The sequence below is a fragment of the Colobus angolensis genome, unplaced genomic scaffold, assembly GCF_000951035.1.
Source record: "Colobus angolensis palliatus isolate OR3802 unplaced genomic scaffold, Cang.pa_1.0 Scaffold83, whole genome shotgun sequence".
In the NCBI taxonomy this organism is placed as follows: Eukaryota; Metazoa; Chordata; class Mammalia; order Primates; family Cercopithecidae; genus Colobus; species Colobus angolensis.
Window position 1 is genome coordinate 751,279 of NW_012122154.1, and position 11,661 is coordinate 762,939.

Consider the following 11,661-nt stretch of genomic DNA (forward strand, 5'->3'; position numbering starts at 1 on the left):
TTGTCTAGGCTGGTCGCAAACTCCTGGACTCAAGTGATTCACTCACCTCAGCCTCCCAAAGTGCTGGATTACAGGTGTGAGCTACCACACCTAACCGACTTTTTTATTTATCTTTTTTGGTTTATTTATTTATTTATTTTTTGAGACAGAGTTTTGCTCTTGTTGCCTGGGCTGGAATGCAGTGGTACAATCTTGGCTGACCACAACCTCCACTTCCTGGGTTCAAGCGATTCTCCTGCCTCAGCCTCCCAAGTAACTGGGATTACAGGTGTGCACCACCACACCCAGCTAATTTTGTATTTTTAATAGAGTTGGGGTTTCTCCATGTTGGTCAGGCTGGTCTTGAACTCCCAACCTCAGATGATCCGCCCGCCTTGACCTCCCAAAGTACTGGGATTACAGACATGAGCCACCACGCCCAGCCCTATTCTTATTTTTTAACAAACTAGGTCTCACTGTGTTGTCCAGGTTTTGGAGTGCAGTGGTGTGATCATAGCTCACTGCAGCCTCAAATCCCTGGGCTTAAGTGATCCTCCCACCTCAGTCTCCCAATTAGCTGGGACTACAGGTGCATACCACCACACCCAGCTAAGTAAAAAAAAAAAAAAAATTTTTTTTTGAGACAGAGTCTGGCTTTGTTGCATGGGCTGGGGTGCAGTGGCATGATCTTGGCTCACTGCAACCTCCGCCTCCCAGGTTCAGATGATTCTCCTGCCCCAGTCTCCTGATGACAGGTGTGCACCACTACACCCAGCTCATTTTTCTGGTATTTTTAGCAGAAATGGGGTTTTGCCATGTTGGCCAGGCTGGTCTCGGAACTCCTGACCTCAAGTGATCCGCCTACCTTGGCCTCCCAAAATGCTGAGATTACAGGCATGAGCCACCAGGCCTGGCCGATAGTAAAGATTAATTTAGTAGCATTTTTAGGACCACATGGAAGGAGGAAAAGTGGAACAGGATGACCTGTTAGGACACTGTGGCAGTGTCTTTGTGAGAAGTAGTCAGAGAGGCCTCAGTGAATACAAATGATGGATGGTTTGGAGAGCTGTGAAGAAGGAAGATACATCAAGACATAAATAGTTGGGGCCAGGTGCAGTGGATCATGCCTGTGATCTGAGCACTTTGGGAGGCTGAGGCAGGAGAATTGCTTGGGCCCAGGAGTTTGAGACCTGCCTGGGCAACATGGCGAAACCTTGTCTCTACAAAAAATTAAAAAATTAGCCAGGCATGGTGGCGTGCACCTGTGGTCCCCAACTACTTGGGAGGCTGAAGTGGGAAGATCCCTTGAGCCCTGGTGGTTGAGGCTGCAGTGAGCCATGATCGCACCGCTGTACTCCAGCCTAGGTAACAGGGCGTCACCTGTCTCAAAAAATAATAATTATTATATATGTACATAAATGGATGGGGGTTAAAGCTAAGAGAGTGGCAGAATGACATTACAGTTAGTAGATAAAGGCAAAGGCAGACACGAAAGTTGGTTTGAAGGGGTGAGAGAGGAAAACTGATGTAGATTTTATGTTAATTTTGAAGTGTTGGCAAGATACTCAAACCAGAGTATACAGGTTTTAAATACATGCCCATCATATTTTATAGAGACTTCAAGGAATTGTGTAGTTCATCTGCCTATCTAATGGCTGGTGAATATCAAAAGACTTACACATCATTCAGGTAGATAATGGGTTCCCCCCCCTTTTTTTTTTTGGTTAAAGATAGGTTCTCACTATGTTGCCTAGGATGGACTTGAACTCCTGGGCTCAAGTGATCCTCCTGCCTCAGCCCCCCAAGGAGGCAGAACATAAGTGAGCATCACTATACCCAGCTCTGGGTCTCTTTTTAAAGAGAACAGGCAGGTTGGGTGTGGTGGCTCATACCTGTAATTCCAGCACTTTTGGGAGGCTGTGGTGGGTGGATCACCTGAAGTCAGGGGTTCAAGACCAGCCTGGCCAACATGGCAAAAACCCGTCTCTACTAAAAACACAAAAATTAGCTGGGCATGGTGGTGGGCGCCTGTAATCCCAGGTACTTGGGAGGCTGAGGCAGGAGAATCGCTTGAACCCTGGAGGCGGAGGTTGCAGTGAGCCAGATCATGCCACTGCACTCCAGCCTGGGCGACAGAGTGAGACTCTGTCTCAAAAAACTAAAGAGAATAGGCATTTTTCAGTATGGTGCGGTAGCTCACGCCTGTGATCCCAGCACTTTGGGAGGTGGAGGAGTTCAAGAGCAGCCTGACCAACATGGTGAAACCCCATCTCTACTGAAAATACAAAAATTAGCCAGGTGTGGTGGTGTGCACCTGTAGTCCCGGTTACTCAGGAGGCTGAGTGAGCTGAGATCACACCACTGCACTCCAGCCTGGGCTACAGAGCAAGACCCTGTCTGCAAAAAAAAAACAAAAAAAAAAAACACGGTGAATCCCCGTCTCTACTAAAAATACAAAAAATTAGCTGGGCGTGGTGGCGGGCGCCTGTAGTCCCAGCTACTCAGGAGGCTGAGGCAGGAGAATGGCGTGAACCCGGGAGGCAGAGCTTGCAGTGAGCCGAGATCACGCCACTGCACTCCAGGATGGGTGACAGACCAAGACTCTGTCTCAAAAAAGATAAAAATAAAAAAAGAACAGGCAGATTTCTGGGGTTGGAGTTGTTACAACGTACCTTGTGTAGCCTGGCACAGATTGATGTGTATGGGCATCCCAGACACACTCAAGGGGTGAGATGGACCATTTTTCTTGTACACCTTGGCTTTCAGCTGAGGTCATTAGAAGGGGGCTTAAATAGTCCATTTGGACTTCCCTTCCTTCCCCTCGAAAAATGAGTAGGTGTAAGTGATTATTCCCTTGTGTGCAGCTCCCTAACTCTGGCAGTATAACACAGTGTCTCCTTTTTTATCAGCTATTACTGTTTTCTTTTCCCCAACCTATTAAAACTTGAGCTGTCAGACCAACAGCCTAACATTTTCATGTTTAGTTTTCCCTACCAACTAATGCTGGTGTTTGTTTTAATATTGTAGTGCCAAGACCCGACGCATTAGACAATGAGAGGTATGGAACACTAATTAAATCCCTTTTTGTTGCTCTGATTCATTCTCTTGTAATATTCTGGTTACATGTTGTTAACCCCGTGTTCTGGACACACAGTGTAAGCTGAGAACCTAGGCTGTTCCAAATGATCATTTTAACACATCCTAAAGTTCAGGCAGCAATATGTTGAGATGGCCTGTGTCCTCTGATCTTTACAAGAGAAGTTTCTGAAAAAGAAGCATTACAGTGCCCCATAACGTGACATGCCAGGGAGTCAGCTGCATTGTTCAGTCCCAGTGAGAAAACTTAAAGGCAGCTAACTTCATTTGTCTCCTGGCTTTTATACCAGGTCATTTAGTGTTTTCTGTGACCTCTGGCTATTTAAAGTTCCCGGTCAGAAAACACATTGGTTCCTGGCATCAGCAAGTCAAAGCCAAAGATTCCTCTTGTGTCTTACAGCTCCTGCTTTCATTTCTCAGTTCATCCACTCCATTTGTTTAATCCAAGGAATTTTCTCTGCTATGGTTTATTTTGGTTTTGCTTTATTTATTTTCTCTCTGAAGGGCACATCCACCATTTCCTCCCCCTTAGCAGCAGTGGTATCAGTCAGACTGTGCTCACTTTTATCCCTGGATTGCAATCACAGGGAATTGGAATGGTCTGAGTGCAAGGAAGAAGATGTTTCTAAGCACAAAGGGCCTTGGAGCTGGGGGCAGGTTTACACACGTGGATTGGGCTGCTTGCTCATAGGGTGGAGTTGTCAGAACAAGTCTGTCCTCGTACCTAAATTCAGGTTTCAACCTGGTGAGCCAAGAAGAAAGCCATGCTTCACCTCCAAAGCACCTGGGCCTAGTCACTCCCCAAACCCCATTTAAACCCGGAAGCACTGGCTGCCTGCACAGCAAGATGGGGGGACCCTCAACACCCTCCTTTCACAGCTCCCCCTTCTCTCTCCCATAGCTGGGGCTTTGTGCACCCTCGGTTGCTCAGCGTGCCCGAGCTCTGCCACCATGTAGCTGAAGTCTGGGTTAGTGGGACCATTTTCATAAGGAATGTTTTGCTTTTCAAAAAGCAAAACCCAGGCAAGGTAAGACTCTTCCCTTTTTCACTTTCATCTCTGGCCTCTCAGTTCAGTTCATGCTAAACTGAAACAGCTCCTTTACTACATGTCTTCATTCAAGAAAGTAAAGACTATGATGTTTATAGAGACAAAAGGAAGCTATAGGAAGGGCCTTCTGACCAGCCATTAGGACTAAGACAGGAGCTTGGTGACTGCTCATTTGGTGTGGTTGCCACTTAGATGAGGCCATTTTCTTGCTTCAGGATGGGAAAGAAAGCTTTCTTGTGTGCATTCTGTGTCATATTAAGTGATACGTTGTGTTTTTTGGGTTTTGTGTGTGTGTTTCTGTTGACTTAAAAAACCACCACCAACGTTGCTTTCAGAGAGAATTTTTGGCTAAGTCCTATTCAAACCAATTTCTTGGCATGAAAGGTGCAGCCCTATGGGGTTAGCCATATAAAAAGAGTTTGAATAGAAGGGGACATGCTCCTTTTCTTCCCAAACAGAATCACCATTGGATGCAACAGTGGCTACACATCCATGCTTGACTTACAGAGTCAATTATATCTCTACCCTAACCCTCCACACACCCCAGTCCCCTGCAGTGTGGCAGAAACTTAATACTCTTTCTTGATTCCGCAGTTCTGCTTGCTGAGCTGTGGGATACTGACCTTTTTGGCTGTCTTGGGCCGCTATGTCCCTGGGCTTCTGCTCTCCTACTTGATGCGTAAGTATGGAATATACCTCCCCTACGAACTGTACCCTGCTCATAGCTTTCCAACTATGGCTAACTCTAGGTCTGAGGAGAGGACATTTATATTTCAGTTCTCTAGGATATGACCTTTGCATATTTTCATGACCTGTTTAGTGTCGTCATGAAAATATCTTTCTTACCTTTAGCAGGCTCCCCACATACAAAGTTCATTTCTTACCAAGTCAGAAATTGAAGGTAGGCTGGGTGCGGTGGTTCGCACCTGTAATCCCAGCACTTTGGGAGACCGAGGCGGGCAGATCACGATGTCAGGAGATCGAGACCATCCTGGCTAACACGGTGAAACCCTGTGTCTACTAAAAATACACACACACACAAAAATTAGCCGGGTGTGGTGGTGGGCACCTGTAGTCCCAGCTACTCAGGAGGCTGAGGCAGGAGAATGGCATGAACCCGCGAGGCAGAGCTTGCAGTGAGCCGAGATCACGCCACTGCACTCCGGCCTAGGCGACAGAGTGAGACTCCGTCTCAAAAAAAAAAAAAAGAAATTGATGCGGGTTCACTAACATGTATTGTATTACCAATTATAAAGGACTGCCTGTCCCTATTTTAGGAGAGAATTTTTAGAGCCAGGGTATTGTCAGCAGAACATAACTCTTAGGGATTTCTCTACTAGGTTCTATTTATGCCAGAGTACTTTTTTCCCACTTGGAGCATAGTTTTGTAAATTTAGTTACTTCCTGTTGGCATGTACTCAGCTTGCTTGGGGCTGGAAGAACTAAGTACTTACGCCTGTGGCTTTTGTATATCAAAACCTCCCATGATTTTTTGTGTAATTTTTAGGCATTGTTACCATTTATGGCTCAGTGACACCCATTGCCAGGTTCTGCCCTTGGCCTGTCAGCAGCATACTGTGCTGTACATAGCCCCGCACTAGGCTCTGTGGGTAGCTATAGAAGTCCCTGCCCTCAAAAATTTCATGCGTAGGGGAGACTGGTGAAGATGACCGGCAGACTTGGGCAGATCTGTTCCACACTTTGTGTCCAAGCCCTAAGGACCAATAGCAGCGCTACAGTTGGAAATGTTTTTTGCAGCCCCTTCTCCATTTTGTCACTGTTTCCCATGCCTCCTCACAGTTGTCACTGTCATGATGTGGCCCCTTGCTGTGTACCACCGACTGTGGGATCGAGCATATGTGCGGCTGAAGCCAGCTCTGCAGCGGCTGGACTTCAGTGTCCGTGGCTACATGATGTCCAAGCAGAGAGAGAGACAATGTAAGTGTCATGGTATCATTCTTTCCACTTAGGCAATTTGGGGCAAGAAGGAGAAGCCCGTAAGTCTGACATACTGGGTGGGTCCTCAAAAGTGGAAGTTGGGGGTAGTTGGTAGGGGTGAGGATTGGTAGGTAAAAATGATATTCTGCTCTAGGGAAAGCTATGCAGGCTTACCAGGTTTTTATCATTTGGGATCCTAGGCTCCTGAAGGTGAATAAAAGCTAGACAGTAAAGATAAATTCCTAGTATTTGTGCTTTTTTTTTTTTTTTTTTTTTTGAGACAGGGTCTCATTCTGTTGTCCAGGGTGGAGTGCAGTGGCATGATCATGGCTCACTACAGTCTTGACCTTCCAGGCTCAAGTGAGCCTTCTAACTCAGCCCCACCAAATCCTTCAGTAGCTGGGACTCCAGGCATGTATCACCACATCTGGCTGAATTTTATATTTTTTTGTAGAGATGGGGTCTCGTTATGTTGCCCAGGCTGATCCTGAACTCCTGGGCTCAAGTGATCCTCCTGCCTGGGCGTTCCAAAGTGTTGGGATTACAGATGTGAGCCACCACGCTCAGCCCAGAGCAGACCCTTTCAACTCCTAAGCCTGGTCTCTTTTCACTACTGAAAGCTGCCTCCCAAAGGTGATTAAAAACTGCTGCCTCAGAGGTTGTAAGTGTACCAGCCTGAGATCCATGCAGCACATTAATGATGGTAGTACAGACTTTTCCCTCCCTTGTGTGGTCTTGTCAGGTTTTATGTTTTATGGAGTCCTGGCCTTCAAAGAGCCCTGCACTTGGTCACCAAGGCCCAAGTCCCCTTGGGGCAGCCAGTTGAATAATACCAGTCCTCAGAAGTCTGATTTAACAAGGTGTGCATCTCCTTTTGCCCTCTCTCTGATCGTGTCCACTTAACACCTTGACATTAGGTCTGCCTTTAGCCATCCAGAGAGTTGTTGACAAAGCCTGGTATTTGATCATCTGACCAGAATAGAAATGTGTGCCAGGCCAGGCGCAGTGGTTCACTCTTGTAATCCCAGCACTTTGGGAGGCTGAGGTAGGCGGATCACCTGAGGTCAGGAGTTCAAGACCAGCTTGACCAATAAATGTAAATATTAGTTGGGTGTGGTGGTGAGCACCTGTAATCTCAGCTACCCAGGAAGCTGAGACAGGAGAATCGCTTGAACCCAAGAGGCAGAGGTTGCAATGAGCCGAGATCGCGCCATTGCACTCTAGCCTGGGCAACAAGAGCAAAACTCCATCTCAAAAAAAAAAAAAAAAAAATGTGTAGGGCCTGGTGGAGAGGATGTTGGAAGCTGAGATATTTTCTCCTGTGTTATCAACTTACCTTGCCATTTGGGTTCAGCAGCTCAGCATTCTGTTATTATTATGTAGGCTTAGAGCCAGATTCAGAGAGGCTCTTTGTTTTGTGTTCTGATTTTATGCCTTTAAAGTCCAAAGGGGTTTTTACGCTGGTGGGAAGGTATCAAGCAAGGCTTTGTGCTCTTCCCACACAGTACGCCGCAGAGCTCTCCACCCAGAACGAGCCATGGACAACCACAGTGACAGTGAAGAGGAGCTTGCTGCCTTCTGTCCTCAGGTATCTTGAGTGTGGGAGCTGCTTCACTGTCCAGTTTTCTTTAGCTCCCTTTTAACCATCTGACAGCTCACATTTAGGCCATAGCCAGGTTTGAGGCCTTGGACTCCCCTTGTTCCCAAGACCAGTAACAAGGAGAGAAGTGAGACTTTGTTCCTAGATCTCAATTTTTTTTTAAATCGTATCATTCCTGTAATCAACCTAGATCTCAATTAGAGCCTGAGAGCCTGATGCCCAGCACCACTCTTCCATATCTCTTTTTACCCTATCATTATGGAAGAACTTCTGGAGTTAGTATGATCATCTTTTAAACAGTCCAGTTCACCCTTAGGTCTATGCAGTATGTGTATCCTCCTGCCACTTTGAAAAGTTTTATCTCTGGATCAATTATTCGCCTTAGGTAGGTAGGTAATTGACTCCCCCAGGACTGCTTTTCTTCCTGTGCTTAAGAGGTTATGAATGAGTGTTTTCTTTGGGAGAGCAGCCTAAAAGGGGTCAAGATTGTGAAGTTACCATCTATCCCTGGTTACATTGATGGCCTTCAGATAACTAATGCTAGCTGATTAGTAAAGCTGTACCTGGGGACTACACCTGGTTCCTGATGGCATTATCTCAGGTTTGTTGGTCTTTTCTTTTCCTAAGCTGGACGATTCTACTGTTGCCAGGGAATTGGCCATCACAGACTCTGAGCACTCAGATGCTGAAGTCTCCTGTACAGACAATGGCACATTCAATCTTTCAAGGGGCCAAACACCTCTAACGGAAGGTTCTGAAGGTGAGGGGAGCCTTTGACCTCAGTTGATAATGGCTCTGACTGTTGCCTCTTAGCTTCCCTGAACAGAGGGTATACTGGTGCCTGCTCCTCTCCTGTTTTCTGAGCTATGGATCAGGTGGCAGAGCAGCCTGAGGGCTGTGGCTACAGCCAGGATGGCACTGCTGCCCTTCTCGAAGCCTTTAGTCCCTTAGCAGCCTCAGGCACTAGCCTCACAGGGGGCGTAGAAGAAGAGGGGGAATTGTGTGGCCAGTAGAGATCACAGCCATCTATAAGTGGAGGGGAAAGTTACACCAGTCCCATGGGTTTATTTCACCCTGAGAAAGCCAGGGTGGGAAAAATCTGGTCATGTGGGGCTGCGGCACAGGAGGGCCAGGTAAGTGCCGTGACTCAAGACATTTCTGTATTCTACCAGACCTAGATGGTCACAGTGATCCAGAGGAATCCTTTGCCAGAGACCTTCCAGACTTCCCTTCCATTAACATGGATCCTGCTGGCCTGGATGATGAGGACGACACTAGCATTGGCATGCCCAGCTTGATGTACCGTTCCCCGCCAGGGGCTGAGGAGCCCCAGGCCCCACCTGCCAGCCGGGACGAGGCTGTGCTACCGGAGCTCCTGCTTGGTGCTCTGCCTGTAGGATCCAACCTCACCAGCAACCTTGCCAGCCTGGTCTCCCAGGGTATGATTCAGCTGGCCTTGTCAGGGGCCTCCCAACCAGGCCCTTCTGGCGCACCTGCCCAGAGAGCAACAAGAGGCTTCCTCCGGTCCCCCAGTTCAGACCTGGACACTGATGCTGAGGGGGATGACTTTGAACTTCTGGACCAGTCGGAGCTGAATCAGCTGGACCCTGCCAGTTCTAGGAGCCACTGAGGCAGAGACTCCTTTTGGGAGTCAGTGTGATTTAGGTTTTTTTCTCCCCATCCCACTTAAGGTGATGGGGCAAGGGAAGAACTCAGCTCCCCTCCCCTGTATGCTGCGTGGCCTGGTTGATGTTCAGAGGCCTGCTTAGAGAGGACACTCACTCCCCTCCCACCAGCTGGATGCCCATTTCTGAGCTCAGCCACTGAAGTGAGAGTGTGCTCCCCCAAGGGAGGCTTCTCTCCATCAGGATGGTACTTTGGGGGAACAAAGTAGTCAGGGATATTGGTTCCCCTTTGAGGAGGTGCTGCTGTTTGCTTTTAGGTATGAGTGCTCAGGGGCCCTCATTGAAAGAGCCCATGCCTGCCTTCCTCCCTTCATCGCCTCCCTAGAGACCCCAAAGTCAGGCAGCAGCTGGAGTAGTTACATTGTCATCTTTTTTTGGAGACAGTTTTGCTCTGTTGCCCAAGCTGCAGTGCAGTGGTGTGATCTTGGCTTACTGCGACCTCTGGCTCCCAGGTTCAAGAGGTTCTCTTGCCTCAGCCTCCTGAGTAGTAGGATTACAGGTGCCCACCACTATGCCCAGCTAATTTTTTTTTTTTTTTTTTTTTTTTGAGACAGAGTCTGGCTCTGTCGCCCAGGCTGGAGTGCAGTGGCACGATCTCAGCTCACTGCAAGCTCCGCCTCCCGGGTTCACGCCATTCTCCTGCCTCAGCCTCCCGGGTAGCTGGGACTACAGGCGCCGCCACCTCGCCCGGCTAATTTTTTGTAGTTTTTAGTAGAGACGGGGTTTCACCGTGTTAGCCAGGATGGTCTCGATCTCCTGACCTCGTGATCCGCCCATCTTGGCCTCCCAAAGTGCTGGGATTACAGGCTTGAGCCACCGCGCCCGGCCCCAGCTAATTTTTTTTGATATTTTTAGTAGAAATAGGGTTTCACCATGTTGACCAGGCTGGTCTCCAACTCCTGACCTCAAGTGATCCACCTGCCTTGGCCTCCCAAAGTGCTGGGATTAGTCATCTTCTCTTGTTAAACCAGGATTTGATTTCTTCTTTTTTTTTTTTTTTCTTTTTTGAGACAGAGTCTGGCTCTGTCGCCCAGGCTGGAGTGCAGTGGCACGATCTCAGCTCACTGTAACCTCCGCCTCCCGGGTCAAGCGATTCTCCTGCCTCAGCCTCCTCAGTAGCTGAGATTACAGGCATGCACCACCAAGCCCAGCTAATTTTTTTTTGTTTTTAGTAGAGACGGGGTTTCACCATGTTGGCCAGGCTGGTCTAGAACTCCTGACCGCAAATGATCAGCCCACCTTAGCCACCCAAAGTGTTGGGATTATAGGTGGGAGCCACTGTGTCCAGCGTGATTTTTTTTTTTTTTTTTAAAGTAAACTTGTCCTTTGGTTTTGCAGAACAGGCCTGCTCCCTCTCCTCTAGCCCATCCTCATTTCTTGGGGCCTGAACCCCCATGCTCCAAAGCATTGCTTGTGAAATTTAAGAAATGTGAATATGATGTGGGGATGGGCCTCTTCTACATTACCTTGGCTTAGGGGGATCAGCTGGCTGGGAGGACTAGTGAGCACCTCTGTATTTTGAGGTCTCACTGAGTCTTCTGGAGCTGTGTGGTTAATCTTTGGTTTCTGATAACCCCTGGGTCCATTTGGCCATCAGCCTCAGCAGTGGGCAAAGCAATACCATACTCATTTCTATGTTCCTGTTCCTTCCTCTGCTCCTCCTTTGGAGAAGCAGTAATTCCATGGGGGGATGATACAGTAGCACTTTACAAATGGCTCCATGTCATTCATCCCAGGGGCCATACGTAATCTTTTGCACCACCTATTCTTACTTCCTGTTCAGCTCCTTTACAGCTTTTATTCCTAACTTGGTGGGGCCTCCTTTAAGGATGAGCCAGTGGTAAAAATGTGGCTGTAGTCAGCAGAGACCCCTCTGAGGGGTATCTGTTCTGCAGCCCTAGTGAAATCATGTGAGACAGAAACCTAAACATGGTAATTGATTCTAAACCTGTGCCAGTCTATAGCCTCTGCCTCCCCAATCAGAGCTCAAGCCAAACTCTCCTGTCCTCTTTCCTTCTGCATTAACCCTTTGCTGATCCTCAGGGGCCACTCCCCCAACACCCCTGTACTTGGGTGAGGGATGTTGGACAGAGCCTGTTTTCATGTACTGCAGGTGGGGGTGTGCTGACATGTTTGCTCTTGGTTGATGGAGAAGGTACAGAGGCCAGGGAGTAAAAATGGTTGACAGTAAGAAGGGGGAAGAGTTAGGTGTCTCATAGTCACTCACAGTGGAGTGGTCAGGGGTAATGGCATCTCCCCACTTTAGGGTTCTCAAACAGACTTTGGACACTTCTCAAGTTCAGATGTCTTACAG

The 11,661-nt window shown here is 48.0% G+C and overlaps 1 protein-coding gene across 1 annotated transcript in view; it reads left to right on the forward strand.

Annotated features, from left to right (window-relative positions):
• Nucleotides 1-9,883, forward strand: part of FAM134C (family with sequence similarity 134, member C) — a 41,643-nt gene extending 31,760 nt beyond the window's left edge. The window contains exons 3-9 of the mRNA XM_011929691.1: nt 3,007-3,037; nt 3,977-4,103; nt 4,719-4,803; nt 5,925-6,062; nt 7,568-7,650; nt 8,290-8,422; nt 8,835-9,883. Coding sequence (XP_011785081.1) covers nt 3,007-3,037; nt 3,977-4,103; nt 4,719-4,803; nt 5,925-6,062; nt 7,568-7,650; nt 8,290-8,422; nt 8,835-9,292 — 1,055 coding nt within the window. The 3' untranslated portion in view covers nt 9,293-9,883. The remainder of the gene's footprint in view (nt 1-3,006; nt 3,038-3,976; nt 4,104-4,718; nt 4,804-5,924; nt 6,063-7,567; nt 7,651-8,289; nt 8,423-8,834) is intronic.
• Nucleotides 9,884-11,661: the final 1,778 nt, after the last annotated feature.